Consider the following 19,195-nt stretch of genomic DNA (forward strand, 5'->3'; position numbering starts at 1 on the left):
AAGTTTGTTAGCTAAAGAAATAACATATAATTTAAAGTAAATTTTTAGGAGAACATATAAATTTACAACATTTATGTAAGCAATAAATATCATCCTTTAGTACAGTTCAACACAGTTTTCTGCATCTGAAAAAAAAAGTATTGTAAATTATACATATGGCTGTCCATCTAAGCAAGCTGGAAAAGACTAAGGATTGAAGGTTTAATAAAATTAACAAATTCAGATGAAAACATTTAAAAATGAATTTTCTTCTTTTATTTAATAAACCCCTACCATTTTGCCGGTTAAGGCCACAAATAAAAATATGGTTATATACATTTTCCTGAGTATACTTATTAGACAAAATCATAATTTTATGAACAGTAAAATTGTGGTAAAGAATTGACAGTAATTTCTATACCACTTATATGCATTATTTATTTGTGGCCCTGGATGGGGACTGGCTTTTTGTTTTCCAAGTAAGTTCACTGAAAAATGAAGACACACAACAAAATAAAATGTTTCACATACACCTATACGAATCCAGAAATGAAATTTATTATTAATTTCATAATATGTGTAATATAAAGTTAATACATAAAGTTCCAGTAATCAACATACTTAATGGGAATGCATAAAAGAAAAAAAAAATGTTTCAAACCCCAATACTTACAGTTGCCCAGGTGTTTATTACATACAGACCTCAATAAGAACACCCGGGTAAATCATCAAGAGGAACTGCCAGTACTTCACTGTCTCCATCTACTTGCTGTGTCGTAACCTCAAATTCTTCGCTGTCACTGTCTTCACTTGAACTATCCTCGCCGAGGTGGATGATGAGTGGAGGAATGGTGCCGCTGTCTATGTGGACTTCTCTCTCCCAGTCTGCTTGAATTAGCTTCTCCACGTGATCCACACACCTCGCCCATCTAAAAAAATTAATGTATACAGTAAAACCTCTATATAAATGACCTGTTTATAGCAAAAACCACTCTATAACAAAATATGTTTGTTTCTGTCAAAACAGCATAGTAAACAATGCATGGCATGCTCTTTATTACATACAATTTTGAACTCACTCCACAAGAAACTATTTTTAAACACAACAAAACTCATTTAATGTGTTTTCCTCAACTATCAAAGCTATTATTTAATACTTGAAGTAACATGTTTTGTTTTATGTTATCTGAAAAAAAAAAATTTATAGTGGTTTATTCAAGATATAATAAAGCTGTAAATATTTTCTATGTTATCAATAAAGGCTTAGAATGCATATGATAAAATATTTATTTCATAAGTTTTGTGTTTGTTTTTGGTTAAAATTTGTCCCAGACAAAAACAGTGAGATATAGAGAAAATTTAATTTTTTGAATAGTTTTGATGATTTACTGTATATGTATTTCACTATAATAACATAACTTTTGAAAATACTAATGTGTAAGAACTACATGTGTAAATACCTATTCAAGTTCGCTAGATGAAAATATTCAAAATTCTCTACGTTGAAATTTTATCTGAATATTGAAATCTGCCTACAGCACTGAACCCACCATAACTTTAAAGTCATTGACACAAGATTAAGCATAACAGAAAGTAATATCACAATTACTAATAAATACAAAACTATTTATGGAAATGAAACAATTGCAAATGGACTGCAATTACAAAAAAAAAAAACCTTGCAAATAAGTCACCACTGTTAGATCTAGAACAGTGGTTCTTAACCTTTTAGTTATGAGGGACCATTTTACCAAATGTATGTCTTGCCGGGGACCACCCAGTTGGTTTACCTAAAAACCTAAATTAAGGGTTGTTTGATAAAGAAAACAAGCACAATTTTATAATTAGCACTCATTTCTTAATTATTTGGCAAAAATCTAAAACTTACAGATTTTAATTTAATGTGATTATTGTGGCTGCATACTCTTTACCAACTTCTGAATTCTTGGTTCAGTGCTACTCAAAGCTAAACGCATGTCGGCAGTGGCATCCAACCGATTTCGATGCTTGTTTTTAATAATCAGAAGCGTCGAAAAACCCTGCTCGCATAGATACGTCGATGAAAATAAAGTTAGGTAACATATAGCAATGTCTCGAAGCTTTGGAAAAGAAATTGCTTTTTGGCTCCAATAATCTTCAAGATTTATTCCTGATTTGAATGTATCTTTTAAGTTCGTGTCGTGTTGCATTTCAATCACTTCTTCTTGAATTTCATCAGAGACTTTGGAAACGTTGACAATGAAAGGATTCCGGATCAGTTTCTGAATACTTTTGTCCTCACAGTCAGGAAAATAGCGATTGAATTCACTTTTTAAATTAGTCAAATGGATCATCATGTTCTTCTGAATTTCTTCTTTAATATCTGCACCTAGTCCGTCAATAATTTGGTTGAGCGTATCAAATGCAGAAAAGTTTTTTCTTTCGACCTTATTGATCCATAGCTCGATTTTAGCAATAAATGCCCTGATTTTATCTTCATATGCAAATATGTTGCTCATGCCTTGCAACTTCAAATTTCCTAACCCTTGCAGTTGAAGGTTCAATTTATTTATTTGCGCAAAAAAGTCGACCAAATAAGCAAAACGTACCTTATATTCGGGCTCGCAGAACTGATCTAGCAACTCTTTGTTTTCCTTGTTAGTTAAGAATATTTGTACTTCCTCTCTTAGTTCGTACAGCCTCCACAGCATGTTTCCTTTGGAAAGCCAACGAACTTCTGTGTGGAAAAGCAGAGTTTCGTGTTCAGAGTTCATGTCAGAACACAACTGTTTGAATAGACGAGTATTGAGTGCGCTCTTTTTAATGAAGTTAACTACTTTTATAGCAGTTTTCAGAGCCATAGTGAAACATTCCGGGAGCGTTTTGGCAGCCAATGCTTGACGGTGAATAACGCAGTGCGTCGTAATTGAGGAGGGATTTTTGGTTTTTATCAATGCTGCAAGACCAGAGCGAGAACCAAGCATAGCAGGAGCACCGTCAGTACAAAACCCGGCAAGCCTTTCCCACATAAGTCCATGTTCCTCCATATATTGACTTATAGCATTCATAACATCTGCACCTTGCGACGTCGTTTTAAGTTCATGAGAAAATAATAACTCTTCTTTAAACATTTTATTGTCCTCCAAAAATCGAAGAAATACAAGTAATTGACAGCATTGCGAAACATCGGTAGACTCATCACATTCTAATGCAAAATAAGGGCTGTTTTTAATCTTGTCAATAACTTGGTCTTCAATATCAGTTGACATTTTTTGAATGCGTGACTTAACTGTGTCATTAGAAAGCGGTATTTCACGAATTTTCTTTTGAGCTTCCGCGCCTAAAAGCTCCTCTGCAACTTTGAGCATACAGGGCTTTATTAAAGATTCGCCGATTGTGTGTGCTTTTTTCGATTTCGCAATCAATTTTGAAACTTCAAATGATGCAGATAATGTTTTTTCAGATGTTGAATAACTTGTTCCACTGAGTCCAAGTTTCATTTTTTTAAGATTTGTTAGTTTGCCTTCAAAGAATTCTCGCAAATGGTTACAGAACTTCGGATGCACGGTCTTCAAATGACGTTCCAACTTTGCCGGTTTTAAAGCGTCGTTAGAAAGAACAGTTGCACATAAAACGCATTGTGGTCTAGTTTCTCCATTAATTTCTATTGAAGTAAATCCCAGCTTAATATAGTCGTCAAATTTTCTTTTTGGTGGCATTTTCCTGAAAACAAAGTTTTAGTGATAATACAGACAGGTATAATCTTATGTATACCTTATGTATTACATGTATACCGTATCTTATGGATAGTAAAAATGTGTTGTTTTGACAAGCTTTTATTTGTGAGGTCTATGGCCAGCTGTGGGAATGACGGTAAAAGAATCTACTACTCAAGATGTATCAAATGAGCCCAAATACGTCGGTATTATTAAGTAGGTACCTATACTTACATATACATCATAATCTGCTCAATTATACCAAACAATTGCATTGTCACCGAAATGACATTATTATGTATTCCCGACTTTGCCTCTCAATTGGTTGAGAATAACTGCTTTGAAATATTAAGTTGTAATGGTACGATTCCACCAAAATACTGTGCAGCACACCGGTGGAATCGTACCTTAAGGTTTAACCCGAAAAAAAAAACAATGCAAGTCAAATAAGGCTGGTTTTTAATTGCTCACTAAAACGGTTAACCTAACCTACAAAAGTACTGAAATGTGCATTATTTTCCGTTTTATAAAAATGATTAAAAACAACAGTAGGTACCTAATAAGAAACCTAGCAGATTTACAATGTGACGAAAATAAAGTAAAATTAGTAATCCGCAATTAGTTAGTTGTGTGGCATACCTAAACCAAACAAATAGATATTTATTTTACTTATATCTGGAGTAGTTATTTACTATAACTACCTTCGTGCACTAAGGAAATTTGCTTTTTGCTGACGAACTTTAAAAATTAAACCAAGTACTGTAGTAGGTAGGTACTCGTCACTCTCTCAAGGCCACGTTACAAATCCCTACCGCTCATTACATCGTCGACGCTACAAGTGACGATCGGCAACCCACGCCGATAAAACAAAGAATGAATGGAACGAAACCGCCACCCCCCGCCCTCTTGCACCGCATTTCGCCTTCGGACTCGTGCCACGCGCGGCTCGCGTTGTTTCGACTCTACTCATTACGTCACATATTATTAGGATGGCTTCGCGGACCACTTGGAATGCCTCCAGGGACCACCAGTGGTCCGCGGACCACCGGTTAAGAACCACTGATCTAGAAACTACACAGATATGTATGAATCACATGGGAATAAAATTACAAACACAAACACGAACACAAACACATACATGCAACACATTTTCAAAACGACAACTACACAAATTCAAACCACTTATTTTTACCAATTGTTTTAAAACTGTATTACTGGTATATGAATATACACAAAATGATAATCACACTATACACACAGTAGCACACAAAGTTATCAAAAGGAATGGTAGGACCAGGCTGCTAGGCAACAATACTTACGTATTATGTAAAAATGTATGGTAAGGGTTTTGCTGAAGCTTGAGGAATGTTCTACAGGAAAATAAAACAATTTCTACTTCAAAAGGAATACCCCATTGGTCATGCAACATGAAAATACCTCTCTGGTGTGGAAGCATCAAGAGCCTCTTTCCAGATGGCTGCAACTGCATCATTGTCAAATCTCTTGGCCCGCCCCACGTTACTATTGTAATGGTGTTTACATTGAGCCCAAACTAGTTCGATTGCATTATAGTGGCAGTGATAGGGTGGGAGTCGTAGAATTTCGTGGCCATAGTTACGAGCCAACTCGTCTACCTCATATCTGAAAAGTGTGTTAGAACAAGGCGTATACGTAATTTTTTGCAACTATCTCACTTTTAAAGAAATGCTGTAAAAAAAACGAAATAATATACCGTATTCGGGGCTTGTTTTGTTTAGCTATTCTCAGCAGCTCCACTTTCAAAAAATTATTTTCATGTTTTATCTCATTCTTCTCCAGCCACGCGATCAGTGCATCCTTGGTCCAGTTCGTTGTAGGTGTTTTCTCAACCTACGTTATGCCAACATTTAACTAAATACTCAAGTAGCTGATAAGAATTCATGACAGTAGAACCCTGTTACAATTTTACTGCTTATAAAGTTTTCCTGCCTATAATGTATTATTTTTCAAGTCCAATATTTTCCCTATAAGGACAATGTATTTAATTCCTGGATATAATGTTTCACAAATTATGAGTTTCGTGCTTGTAATGTTCACTTCATAAAATTTTAGAAGACGAAAAAAATTAAAAGCCTTTGTCTATACTGTCTATGTATATGTGTATGTTAGCAGTTAACTGCCTGTTGACACCCTTGGAAAACAAATAAATTCATAAATTTTTAGCCATTCTGTGTGTTTTCAAATGTATTCACTTAAATCACATGTTCAAGTGACAAAAGAACTGGACTTAAGCATTTCCACTGTAAACACTGTCGTGAATTATGACAATTATACAGAAATGAGACAATTTTACAGCAATGAGACAATGTGTAAGTAAAGACAAAGCAGAAGAAAAATTGTTTTTGGCTTGCTACAAGCAAATTGGAGCATCAAATATATCTTTATGCAGCTTGTTGAGTCCATTGGCAATAAATCTACACTAAAAAGTACTAAATTGAATTTCCTGCTTATTTTTTTTTTTTCTTGTAGCCCCTTAAAAACAAATTATAACAGGGTTCTACTGTACTTATGCAAAGCAAACATGTGTTTTGGCATATTGTCGTAATGAATTTCTAAATATAACAAAGCATGTTAGTTTAGTGACTAGAAATTTTTTTGAAAATATTATTTTAATTTATTAAGTAGGGCAACAGAGCATTCATAAAGTGGGTCCTTTTACCAAACAAGTAATTATGTCATTTTCAAATGCTATTTGCAATAAAAAAAATTTATTTGGTATTTCAAACCCTCTACTAAATTAGTTTGCACTACGATGTAATTCAATTACATTATATATATATATATATATATATATATATATATATATATATATATATATATATATATATATATATATATATATATATATATATATATATATATATATGTGTGTGTGTGTGTCTGTCTGTGTGTGTGTGTGTGTGTGTAATCAATTTCAGCTCAAACATTATAGTTTATAAAAATGTAGTGTAGGCATACTATTAAGATAACAATTATTGCTGGCAAAATGTATTAGTCTCGAATATTCGTACTTATACACAATAATAAACACATGTAAATTTTTCACATTACAATTTGAGCAATAAAAAGACACTGCTTTACCATTGCACATACCTGGGTGCTGTGATATGAAGCATTGTCCATTATGATGACACTGGGTTCCTCAAGATGCACCAACATGTCTTCAAACCACATCAAGAAAGTTTCCCCATTCATCTCGCCATGGTAGTCTGCAGTCTTCTGACCTGAAACAAAAAGTAATCCTGCTCCTGGCACAAAGCCAGTGCGCCCTCCAGCATTAACAACAATAAACCTTTTACCATCTCCAACAGTACGTCTCTTCGCAGATTGTAGACTCTTGTCCTGCCATGACTTTGATACAGTTCCTGAAAAATATATGAAATGGAAATGAAATACTTTGTATTGGACCACAGAACAAATTTTCAAATAAATTAATGCCTTGCCTCTCTGGAAAATCCATGTTTCATCAACAAATATGAAATTGGCACCTCTTTCTTTTTCTTCTTTATACTTTCTCAAGAAATCTATTCGCTGCAATACTATGTTTTCATTCTCTATCAAAGCTTTTCGTCCATCAACAGTTGTCCATGAAAATCCCATCTTCTTTAACAATTTATGAAGACTTGATCTTCCACCATAATAATCTATTTGTCTTTCCCTGATTTCTTTCAAAATGGTGTCGACTGTAACATTCAAACCTGTGAATTTATTGCATACATTAACAATACATGAAATAACAGAGGTACACAAAACTAAGCGAAACCACAACCCCGTAGAAGATAATTTAAGTGCACAATTTACATTTATTAAATAGTTTTAATAAACTTACATTTCAAAAATACTTTTAAATTAATTTAAATTTTGTAGTTTGCTTAGAGGAATTCTACATTGCAGTATTTTTGTCTGCAATGATATGACGATTATATTGCGCGTTTGTATTGAAGTTGTGTAAAACATTAGTATTTCAGCATTCAATTTAGCAATCAATAAGTTACAAGCTCTACACTGTGTTATAGGTAAATGTTTTGTATCGTGTATCCCATGTGATCCCTAGATCTTTATGCATGAACCTGTACATCCTATTGATCGTGTGGTGCATGCTTTTTTTCATTTATTCAGATCAAAGATCCTGAACATAATCAAATGTTGTGGTATAGCAAGAATAATTATGATAAGTTTAATAAAACATATATATTTTCATTATTATTCAACTTTAAATCATAACTCATTACTACATCACAGGTTTTTAGTTTTGGTTTTGTACAGGATTTTTAAACGTAATAAATTAGAAAAGCAAGCATCATCAATCACAGGATCAATATTTGCAGGATCATGCGATCAGGATCAATGTATCGAATCGGATACACGATACTAAACTTTTACTGTTTTATAACCTTCTGTTACTTCATACACTAACACACAGTTTGTCTGGCTAAGTTGTGTTTTCATATGATACTTCATTACAATGAAGTAGACCTATTGTTTATAAAATAACAATACCCCTATATTTTCTAAAGGGTTAGGCGGGGCATGACACTATTTTGCAATAGAATATATATTGTACTGGACCCTGCCACACAGTACAATTTAGCCAATTAAGAATCCCAATTTTTTTTTAATAACCATGCTTGCTTAGACCACAACTCACTAATTTGTAACCAATTACTGCTAAAGCGCACAACTGGATATTATTGATACTGGAAATAGTCATTATTTAACCTTCTGATACATCATAAAAGTTGAGGTTATTTAATATGTATACTGTGTATAACGATATAAGCATTACTTGTAGTTTTAGAATGTAACAATTTTCTTTCTATCTTTAACCTAACCTTAAAAGGACGTGTACCTATTTCATATGTTGCACAATATTCTATATATCAATACCATATCAATAAAGAAACCTAACAAACCACCCAAAAATGTTAAGTATTTTTAAAGGACAGATGATATCGGGAAAAAAACTGAACCGGTCAATCTGCATATGGATATATGAAATGAATACAATTAAGTAGGGCCTACCCCAGTGATATTGAAACTACTCTTCAGTATCAAATTTTTACCTTCAGCGTACATCCTGTAAATTGCATTCCTGATTGCATTTACTGTGAAATCGTCGACTGTGTCAAGTGACTTTCCTTCCTGTGGCCTTTTTTTCCTCTTTTTTCCTGGTGTTGAAACTTCTTCAATGTCTTTCTTGTAGTACCTAACCAAAAAAAATAACATTTGTCATAACACTTTTCCGGGGACCCGTTCACAATACGCAGTTAGGCAGTGTTCCAAATATGGCATTTTGTCACAAATATTTGCTTTGTGGTCACTAAATGGAAACATGACAGACTTTGTCCACGAAATTAATGAAGTGTTTTTTTATTTATTTTGTGATCTCCCAAACAGATGAAAAACTAATTAAATGCAAATTATAAAATCACTCCCTTATGTTATAGTTAAACCTATCATAAAGTTTTGACGTCAGCCGGGGCTACGCCCCATGAGCCTAGTCAGTCTCCGTTTCCTCAACATTCCTCTCCCCTTCCCCGGCATTTGTACCGCCATGTACGTAGTCGTGTGTTTGAATTGCGCGCCACGAACTACCACAAGAGGGCGCTTAGAAGCAGTGCGGCGATCCCTAAAATTGCTATGTTAATATTAATTGTAAGCCTTTTTGTTGTTTTCATCCATCTTCGCCCCAGTGCTGTGTAATTTACTTGTGTTTTCTTTAATTTAAATAGGTTACCTTAAATAACTATAGACGTTGCCCGGGCGGACCCGAACAGGCACGGACTTGGACGAGGGTAGGAATGCTTTTACATAAATTGTCATTAAATAAGTAAATAGTAACGAACTTTCCATTGTCAGTAATTTTTATATATTTTTAATGTTTATCTGTAATTTACTCAACTTTCGCCGGGGCACGGAATCGTAGAATATAGTAACGGTAATTGTGTTGGCGCGAAGGGCGCCATGTTGCCACCTGCGAGCGATGAGCTCAGCCCAGTCCATCTTCATCACTGACCGAGAGCAGACGCGCCAGCACCCCGGGGACTTCACCTTTGTTCTGCACTGACCAAGTAATTCTGTCTCGTTAAGTATTTCTGAATCTCTTTCGCTCGTCATCCTCGGGGCAGCTCTCGGCCAGCGGGCTGTTTAATTAATTAATTGTCTCAGTCGAGTTTTCAGCAATCGTGTAATAAGTAAATTTTGTAGCATGGCCACGTGTGTGGACCATGCCTTCACCTAAGTCGATTCGTGCCTCAGGCTTTTTCTACCGTGTAACGTGTAACGGACGTGGAGATAACGTGTTAGTGAAATTAAATCTGGGAATAAAATATAAACTGAGTATTTTATTTAACCACGTGGTGAGTGGCTTAGCCTAGGAGTGTGGCGTGCCCGACGCCTAGAGCGGGCCAGGTCTGGAAAGGTAGGATAGAAAGGGCTGGTAACTCGTCCCCACTTGGGCTACGTAACGCCCTGAGAGAGAGACTCCGCCGGGTCCACGTGCCCTTCCACGTGGTGGCGCCCATATTTAACATCTTAAATTCACCGGTAACGCGCGAGCAGCCGTCAAATGGCGCCCAAGAGCGTGGGGCGAGTTACATCTTCCGCGAAAACCAGACCTGTACGAGCGTGTGAGATAGGCGGTTGTTACGCGGAGCGCGCGGAACTAAAGTTCGCGCTGGAACTATTGTTCGCGCGGAGCGTATAGCGGGACTCTGGCGCGCCGGCCACGTGACCAGCCGGGCGCGCGCTTCCAGGAATTCGCTGCGAGCAGCCAGGTGGCCGCATTCCTCGCGACAACAGCAGCCGGGCCAGGTCAGTGTGTGTGTGTACCGCCATCCGCGTCGCGTCGCGTAGCGAAGGGAAGAGGGGCAATCGACCGGCCTCACCACCACACGACCATGTCGGACAACCACGGACTTGACAAAAATCCGGGCGCGATTAAGGCAAGTGAGTTGTTTCAAAAGAATAGCTTATATTGTGTTATGTGCGCGCGACCGCGCCAGGTGAGCGGGACGGCGATTTCTTCGTGGACGGACACGTGCGTGTGCGTAGGACAGTATGAAGCGCAGCCGAACCACGAGCAGGCAGAACGGGCGGATCAGTTTGAGGCGGGACACGGGAAGTGCACGGATGCGGAGTGTGAGGGCAAGACGCGGGAGGGAGGCTGGTGCCGGAACTGTCGCGCGTTCAAGCACACGGCGTGTCTCGCGAAGTCCGAAATAATCTCCTTTCAAGACGGGTGGTACACGTGCCAGTGGTGCCACCACGTGAGAATAGCGGGCCCGTCAGGCCGCAGCCCGGTGAGAGACGCCGCCGACACACCACGGAGCAGGGTACCTCTCATAGGACACGTGGAGCTACCGGAATTTGCGGGCAGAACCAGCGACGATCCGCGGAGATTTGTACACGCGTGTCGGGAACGCCTGAATCGCTACGGAGTGCCGGAGTGTGAGTGGGCGAACAGGGTGAGCACCGCGCTCAAAGGCGACGCCAAGACGTGGTGGCAGATCGTCCAGGAGTATGACATGCCGTGGACCGAGTTCGCGAGATTGTTCGAGGCCAGATTCGCGGACGTGAAGACAGAGATGAGAGTGCGGACGGAGCTGTATTGTCTCGAGCAAGGCGCGACGGAGGCGGCGGAGGCGTTTATCATGAAAAAAATACGTCTGTACAAGCGGCTGTTTCCCGGAGAAGAACCTACCGGAGTGCTGGAGCGGGTAGTTGAGCTGATGCGCCCGGAATTTCGCCCGTATTTACGCCCGATGACGCGGCGTCCGGCAGAGGAGTTCGTCCAACAGGCGCGCGTCTTAGAGCAGGACCTACGAGCTGTCAGACCGACCAGGATCCACGCCACCCTGAGCACCAAGCAGGAAGACACGACGCCCGCCGACACCAAGGCGCTGGTGCCCTACACGGCGCCCACCCGAGACCAAGCTAGGCGCGACGAACCCGGACCGAGCGGCCACGCGCAGCTGACATGGCGGAGACGGACTACCGGCGGCAGCCCACCACCTCAGTGCCACACGTGTCCACCAGGCACGTTCCATTGGCACGAGAACTGCCCGGTGAGGAACAAGTTCCGGCCTGACTTCGCGGCGCAGCAGCCGTCGGGAAACGGACGGCAAGGGGGCGGCGCGCTAAGACAGCCCACCTCCCCCGCCTCACCTAACAACAACAGACCTACGGCGGCGGGGCCTCTCCTGGGTCACGTGGGAGCGGCGGAGGCCGACCTGTTGCGCATTCCGGTGGTTGTCAACGGGCGCGCAGTCCACGCGCTTGTTGACACCGCCGCCAGCCACAACTGTGTGGCGGCACGCGTGATTGGCCGTGACAACTTCGAGTACCACCCGGGCCAACTCCAGCTGGCTACCACGGGGGACGCCTGCTACACCCAGGGCGTCGCGACGCTGGAGGTGGACGTGCGGGACCAACGGTCCGTCACGACGGCGCTGGTGGTGGAGCAGTTACGTGATGACGTCATTCTGGGGCTACCCTGGCTCTACGAGCAGCACGCAGCCATCGACATCCGGGCCGGCTGCGTCCACGTCGGCACCCAGGGGCGGCGGACCATCCACGGGCTGGGTAAGCCTACTCCACCAGCAGTAAACCAGGTCAGTCTCGACGAGTTCCAGCACGGAGTTCCCCCCGAGTTTCGTGCTACCATCCAGCAGGTCCTCGATCATCAGTGTAATGTGTTTGCGTCCGCGGACCCGCTGAAACGTACCACCATAGCTGAGCATGCCATCCCGACCCATCCTCACGAGCCAATGTTTATCCCACCCGGTAGCTACGGCCACGTTGGTAAACAGACCATCCTAGACCAGGTTCAGGACATGTTGCATGACGGGATAATTGAGCCTAGCGAAAGTCCGTATAATTTCCAGGTCGTGTTGGCAGAAAAAAAAGACGGGAAACTACGCTTCTGTGTCAATTTCAAACCTATCAATAGAGTGACAATTAATGCCCCACCCCCCCTGCTGAACATGGCCGACACACTTTCAGGCCTGGGTAACGCCAAGATATTTTCTTCCCTCGACCTAAAATCTGGGTATTGGCAGGTGCCGATACGTCCGGCGGACCGACCCAAGACGGCGTTCACAGCCCCAGACGGGCGGAGATTTCAGTTTTGCGCGATGCCATTCGGCCTACAGGACGCCCCCGCTACCTTCCAAGGGATGATGACACGGGTCTTAGACAACTACTCGGGCAAGTTTGCGGCCGCGTATCTGGACGACATAATTGTTTGGTCTCAGACGTGGGAAGAACATGCGCATCATTTAGCATTAGTCTTGGAACGCCTGGCGAGCCATGGTCTGACATGCAATCGCGAAAAATGCCACCTGGGGACCACAGAACTAGATTTCCTGGGCTTAGTGGTTAACGCGGACGGAAACCGACCCACGGAAAAACAGCTGAGTGTAATTATCAACAAGGAGCCCCCACGCACGCGCAAGCAACTGCAAAAGTTCTTGGGGCTAGCTAACTGGCTGCGAGCCTTCGTCCCAGAGTTCTCGGTAGTAGCGGCGCCGATGACAGAACAGCTGTCACCCAAACGTCCGTTCAGGTGGACCGTGGAAGCCCAGAACGCTTTTGACGAGCTAAAACGCAGATTTCAACAGTGCCACTTACTCGCGCGGCTGGACCCAGGCAGACCCCTGATCGTACAAACAGACGCGAGCGAGAAGGGCATCGGGGCCATCCTGTTACAACTCGGCGACGACGGCGAGCCCCGGGTGATTGAATATGCAAGCGCCAAGTTCGGCGACGTCGAGCAGCGGTATAGCGTGAACGAGCGTGAGTGTCTAGGCGTAGTTTGGGCCCTCAGACGCTACCGCCCACACCTGGAGGGGCAGAAATTCGTACTGAGAACTGACAGCCAATGTCTCAAATGGCTGGCCACGATGCAGGGGCGACGTTCGAAGCTGACGCGTTGGGCCATGCTTCTACAGGCCTTAGATTTCGAAGTCGAGCATGTACCGGGAAAACAGAACGAACTAGCGGACGAGCTGTCGCGAGATCCGGACGTCACCGTCACAGCCTGTGACGATGCGGAGTGGGAGGAGCTTTTGCCACCACCCAGCGGGCGCATACCCAGGACCCCGCGCACCCCGACAACCCAAGCCGCATTGTGTGCCCTAAACCTTAACGTCACACCGACATTACCGCCAGGCGCGGAGCTTGATGACTTAGACGCCTACGTGCGAGCGGCCCAACTCACGGACACAGACACACAGGAGATCGTGCGCCGTTGCGGGAGCGGAGAATGTGAAGGCTACCGTGTATTGGACGGGACACTGCAGGCGCGACCTAAGGGGACAGCTGGCCAATGGCGGACGTTCGCGCCAGCCGCCACCCGCCGGGAGGTGTTTGACATGTATCACGTGAACAGGCTAGCCGGACACCCCGGCGCAGACCAGACGCGACGCGATCTGCGGGAACAGTTCTACTGGCCAGGGGTAAACAAGTTTGTACGGGACTGCGTGAGGAGATGTAAACATTGCCAGAGGCACAAGGCGCGCCGCACCGACGGGACAGCCCAGCAGGTACCCAGGCAGCCCACCGAGCCATTCCATACAGTCGCCATAGACCTAATGGGACCATATCCCCGCACGCCCCGAGGGAAAAGATTTTTGTTGGTGGTGACAGACTGCTACACGCGTTGGGTGGAGGCCTACCCCCTGGCGAACATCCGCGCCGGCACCATTGCACGCAGCCTGGAAACGGAGTTTTTTCCTAGGTGGGGGTACCCCCGGGTCCTGTTGTCGGACAATGCCACCCAATTTGTCGGGCGCCGGTGGGCGCAGCTGGGGAGAAAATGGCGGGTAATCCTACACACCACCCCCGTGTACCACCCCCGCGCGAACCCCACGGAACGACGCAACCAAGAGGTGAAGGTTCAACTGCGGTTGAGGCTCGCGGATGACCACGCCCAATGGGACACGCACATCCCGGACGTTCTGTACTGCATCCGGCGACGGGTGAACGCGGCAACCGGCGAAACACCAGCCACCATGGTCCAGGGGCGGAACCTCACCCTCCCCGGGGAATATCACGTGCGGCAACAACAAACGGACCCGGACGTAGAGAGCCCCGAAGGACGCCTGAGGCGATTGGCCGAGACGCACGATAGGGCGCGACGTAACCAGGCAGCTTACCAAGCACAACGCACACCCGAGACGACCCGCCCGCCCCCTGAACTGAAACCAGGCCAGCTGGTTTACGCGAGGCTCCACCCCCTCTCCTCCGGCCGACGCAACTTCTGCGCCGGCCTGGCGCCAAAGTGGTTTGGCCCGGTGGCGGTGGTCAAGGCGGGGCCCACGGCGGTCGTGATAAAGTTACCCTCAGGCCGGGCCGCGAAATATCACCGGGACGATGTGCGCTTGGCACAGGAAGAGACGGAGGCGGCGGACGAGGCGGAGACGGGGCAGGAAGAGACGGAGGCGGCGGACGGGGCGGAAGAGACGGAAACGAGACGTGACGGAGCAGGGACGCGGCAGGAAGAGACGGAGGCGGCGGACGAGGCGGAGACGGGGCAGGAAGAGACGGAGGCGGCGGGCGGGGCGGAAGAGACGGGAACGAGACGTGACGGAGCAGGGACGCGGCAGAGAGAGACGGAGGCGGCGGACGAGACAGACGGGAGGGCGGCCGCACAGCTGGTCACGTCCACCCCAACAGACGGGGGCGGGTTCAGAGGCTTCCCGGACCTGGGGGCGGGACAGGCGACGCCCCTCGCAGTCACAGATGTCCGGCCGAGGCGGCTGTTCGAAGACTCGGGGAGTGACGTCTCGCCTTTCAGGGGATTTCTCAGGGACACGCCCGGAGTGACGGAGGGCCAGTCGACATCCCAACCACTGATAAGGTGGCCGGAGGAAGTAGAGAGTAGGCCGGGTTCGCCGGACGAGCCATTATGGCCGCTGCATTACTCGTTGGCAGACTCCACGTTCAGGGTGACAGTAACCGAACCGCAGGAAGACGAAACACCGCGGGAAGAGAGGGGAGACCGGGCGTCACAAGACCCAGTTCCGGCTCCGCGATACACGCTACGACCCCGAGGGATCGCGAGGAAGCACAGCTGTTGTTGATAAGGGGGCGACCACGCCCACAGGCGACCCAGCGGAAACGTCGACATGACCGGCTATTCGAGGGGGGGGCAATTGACGTCAGCCGGGGCTACGCCCCATGAGCCTAGTCAGTCTCCGTTTCCTCAACATTCCTCTCCCCTTCCCCGGCATTTGTACCGCCATGTACGTAGTCGTGTGTTTGAATTGCGCGCCACGAACTACCACAAGAGGGCGCTTAGAAGCAGTGCGGCGATCCCTAAAATTGCTATGTTAATATTAATTGTAAGCCTTTTTGTTGTTTTCATCCATCTTCGCCCCAGTGCTGTGTAATTTACTTGTGTTTTCTTTAATTTAAATAGGTTACCTTAAATAACTATAGACGTTGCCCGGGCGGACCCGAACAGGCACGGACTTGGACGAGGGTAGGAATGCTTTTACATAAATTGTCATTAAATAAGTAAATAGTAACGAACTTTCCATTGTCAGTAATTTTTATATATTTTTAATGTTTATCTGTAATTTACTCAACTTTCGCCGGGGCACGGAATCGTAGAATATAGTAACGGTAATTGTGTTGGCGCGAAGGGCGCCATGTTGCCACCTGCGAGCGATGAGCTCAGCCCAGTCCATCTTCATCACTGACCGAGAGCAGACGCGCCAGCACCCCGGGGACTTCACCTTTGTTCTGCACTGACCAAGTAATTCTGTCTCGTTAAGTATTTCTGAATCTCTTTCGCTCGTCATCCTCGGGGCAGCTCTCGGCCAGCGGGCTGTTTAATTAATTAATTGTCTCAGTCGAGTTTTCAGCAATCGTGTAATAAGTAAATTTTGTAGCATGGCCACGTGTGTGGACCATGCCTTCACCTAAGTCGATTCGTGCCTCAGGCTTTTTCTACCGTGTAACGTGTAACGGACGTGGAGATAACGTGTTAGTGAAATTAAATCTGGGAATAAAATATAAACTGAGTATTTTATTTAACCACGTGGTGAGTGGCTTAGCCTAGGAGTGTGGCGTGCCCGACGCCTAGAGCGGGCCAGGTCTGGAAAGGTAGGATAGAAAGGGCTGGTAACTCGTCCCCACTTGGGCTACGTAACGCCCTGAGAGAGAGACTCCGCCGGGTCCACGTGCCCTTCCACGTGGTGGCGCCCATATTTAACATCTTAAATTCACCGGTAACGCGCGAGCAGCCGTCAGTTTATAAACATCGTTATAAACAAACGTGTATCACACCCATAAAAATACTTGAAAGTGCCTATATTGTTATTGTTAGGACCTGAGTAGGCCTAATATGATTTTAGGTTAACTTTTCAACAGAGACGCCACATGGCGGTGTTGTCTCACACCAAAAAATATAAATTGGAAATAAAACACAAAAAACCTCGTGAGTTAAAACACAGGCCGACAATACTTAGGACACAGTCAATATTTTTTTTACGTGCATGAAAACGAAAAAAGCCTACTTACTTGAGAACAGTTGACTTTGCGATGTTGAGAAGAAACGCGGTCGTCTGCGTAACGTCACATTTCTTCAAGTCGCCTTTCCTAATTAAAACATATAAGTTCTGAGCGACGTTAATGATGTCCATCTGACGCTGCGAAGAAGTAGCTTTCCCCATCCCGGAACCAATTACCATTACAGCAATCACAAGAACCACACAAAATATCAAAACGATAACAAATTCCATCATTACAATAGTAGATAATAAATAATATAACAAAGTTAAAATACACAATATTAACACAAAATCCTGAAACACAAACTGTACGTTATTTCACGGTCAGTAATATATTAAAACACACTGCAATATGGCGTAAAGAGTGCAGACTGCAGACAAACGGCTGAAAGAGAAAACAAACAAGTGACTATTAACATTATTAATGCGCGACCACGGTTTCGGCACGTAATATTTTTTTACCGTTAACATAACGTTTTTATTTCACCAGAGATTTAAAAAAATGTTCAAACTTAACAAATACCCAAACAAATTCTTAAATACACGCGGAAAGTCAAAAAATATATATTTTGGCTATGGAACTATTTCGTTCTAATCATTGCCAACACACCACTTCTCTCACTGTTTCATTTACACACATGCGAGATCATTAATATTAATAATATTGTACATAGATAGTTACTTTTTTTGTAAAATTTTATTTAACATCATTATACGGTAATTTAGTGTTAATGCATGTTTAATATGCATATGATGGAAAGTATTTTTGCAAACGAACCAAACATGCTGCATCCTGGTGTGTTTTTTCAAAGGTTCGTTAAAAAAAGTAGGAGGTTACCGTGGATGGACTATAATCTCTAATTATTGATATATTTTGAAATTCATTTTTTTTTTCTTAAGACATTAGTGTGAAAGGTCTTCCGGCATTCTGTAGTCTGGCACCAACCAAACTGTTTGCGTTAATTTTTTTCCGTGTGGATTCCGGTTGTTGACCTTGGTTCCCAGTCGCAGCACTGCGCTGCCGGCGTTTTTAGTTCGCTCAGAGTTCATTGTTACCGATTGTTGTCGTTTCAGTACAGTGTTTCCTGTTTTTTTAGCGGGTCGCATTACACCATTCCACATTTAGCATTCGGGTTGAAACTACTCTGGCGTTCGTGGCCTCTGCCCGGGAAGTGCTGGAGGAGAGACCGTGATTGGGGGTGTGGTACGAGAGACGGACGAGTCCTGTCTGTGCAGGACTCGAAGAGCTGTGCCAACATGGTGCGGGCGGTGGGGCTGTCCCCCCTGCCCGTCAGGAAGTGCCTGGTCAGCCGCCGAGCCGGCTACCACTCGGAGGGCTACTTCTCCAGCGACCAGGAGGAGGACGTCAAGATACGCAACGAGTTCTTCGTGAAGAAATTCAGGAATCTCGACAAAGGTAATGGATTGTGTGGGTGTTTTGGTGAAGCCTAATTCATCATAACTTCTGTTTTCATTATATTAACATGGAAATTGTTAGCTGCATGGAAAGCGATTGGTTGTGACAGAAAGTCAGGAGTTCCTCTTAAGTGTTGATGTTTGTAACAAAATAAAATTTAATATTCTATTAAAGTATTTAAGGATTCGGAGGAGATGCTCAGTTTTTGTCAGATAAATTTAGTTAAACTAATACAAATTTCTTGTATAGTTATTATGAATCGTTAGTTGAGTGGCTTGGTAACATCCTAAAAAAATTAAAAAATAAACTTTTTTTTAAGAAGTAAAAGTTAAATTCCTGTTTTCAAGTTTGCTTGCATGGTAGAGGCACCCAATGTAAAACAGATGAATGAGAACACAGGAATTTCCCTTTGACTTTGGTTTATTACTAGTGATCCATTTTTTTATTTGTGTTTTAAATAAATTAAGCTTACTAGCTGAAATCCATAAAAGCTTTAAAAAAAAGTGGACGGCTATGGTACAGATATATTCTTACTTTGAATTGACTCA

At 43.8% G+C, this 19,195-nt stretch overlaps 2 protein-coding genes across 5 annotated transcripts in view; one reads left to right on the plus strand and one right to left on the minus strand.

The window, feature by feature from the left end:
• LOC134531828 (tau-tubulin kinase 1-like) overlaps positions 1-19,195 on the plus strand; it is a 62,286-nt gene that overhangs the window by 10,205 nt on the left and 32,886 nt on the right. For both annotated transcript variants that reach the window (XM_063367795.1, XM_063367804.1), the window contains exon 3: positions 18,467-18,647. In XM_063367795.1, coding sequence (XP_063223865.1) covers positions 18,467-18,647 — 181 coding nt within the window. The remainder of the gene's footprint in view (positions 1-18,466; positions 18,648-19,195) is intronic.
• On the minus strand, positions 91-18,064 carry LOC134531838 (uncharacterized). Of its 3 annotated transcripts, XM_063367827.1 has the most exons (6): positions 17,241-18,063; positions 8,777-8,919; positions 7,202-7,411; positions 6,807-7,078; positions 5,407-5,543; positions 91-908 (listed from the first exon to the last, which is right to left on the minus strand). In XM_063367827.1, exons 1-6 carry the CDS (start codon positions 17,462-17,464, stop codon positions 683-685), a joined length of 1,212 nt encoding a protein of 403 aa, XP_063223897.1. In that variant the 5' UTR covers positions 17,465-18,063; the 3' UTR covers positions 91-682. The 3 variants fall into 3 exon arrangements, with proteins under 3 accessions (XP_063223897.1, XP_063223888.1, XP_063223905.1); XM_063367818.1 differs by having other exon boundaries at positions 103-908; positions 6,807-7,411; positions 17,241-18,051; XM_063367835.1 differs by lacking the exon at positions 5,407-5,543 and having other exon boundaries at positions 115-908; positions 6,807-7,411; positions 17,241-18,064.

This window comes from Bacillus rossius, chromosome 1 (assembly GCF_032445375.1).
Source record: "Bacillus rossius redtenbacheri isolate Brsri chromosome 1, Brsri_v3, whole genome shotgun sequence".
NCBI classification, from domain to species: domain Eukaryota; kingdom Metazoa; phylum Arthropoda; class Insecta; order Phasmatodea; family Bacillidae; genus Bacillus; species Bacillus rossius.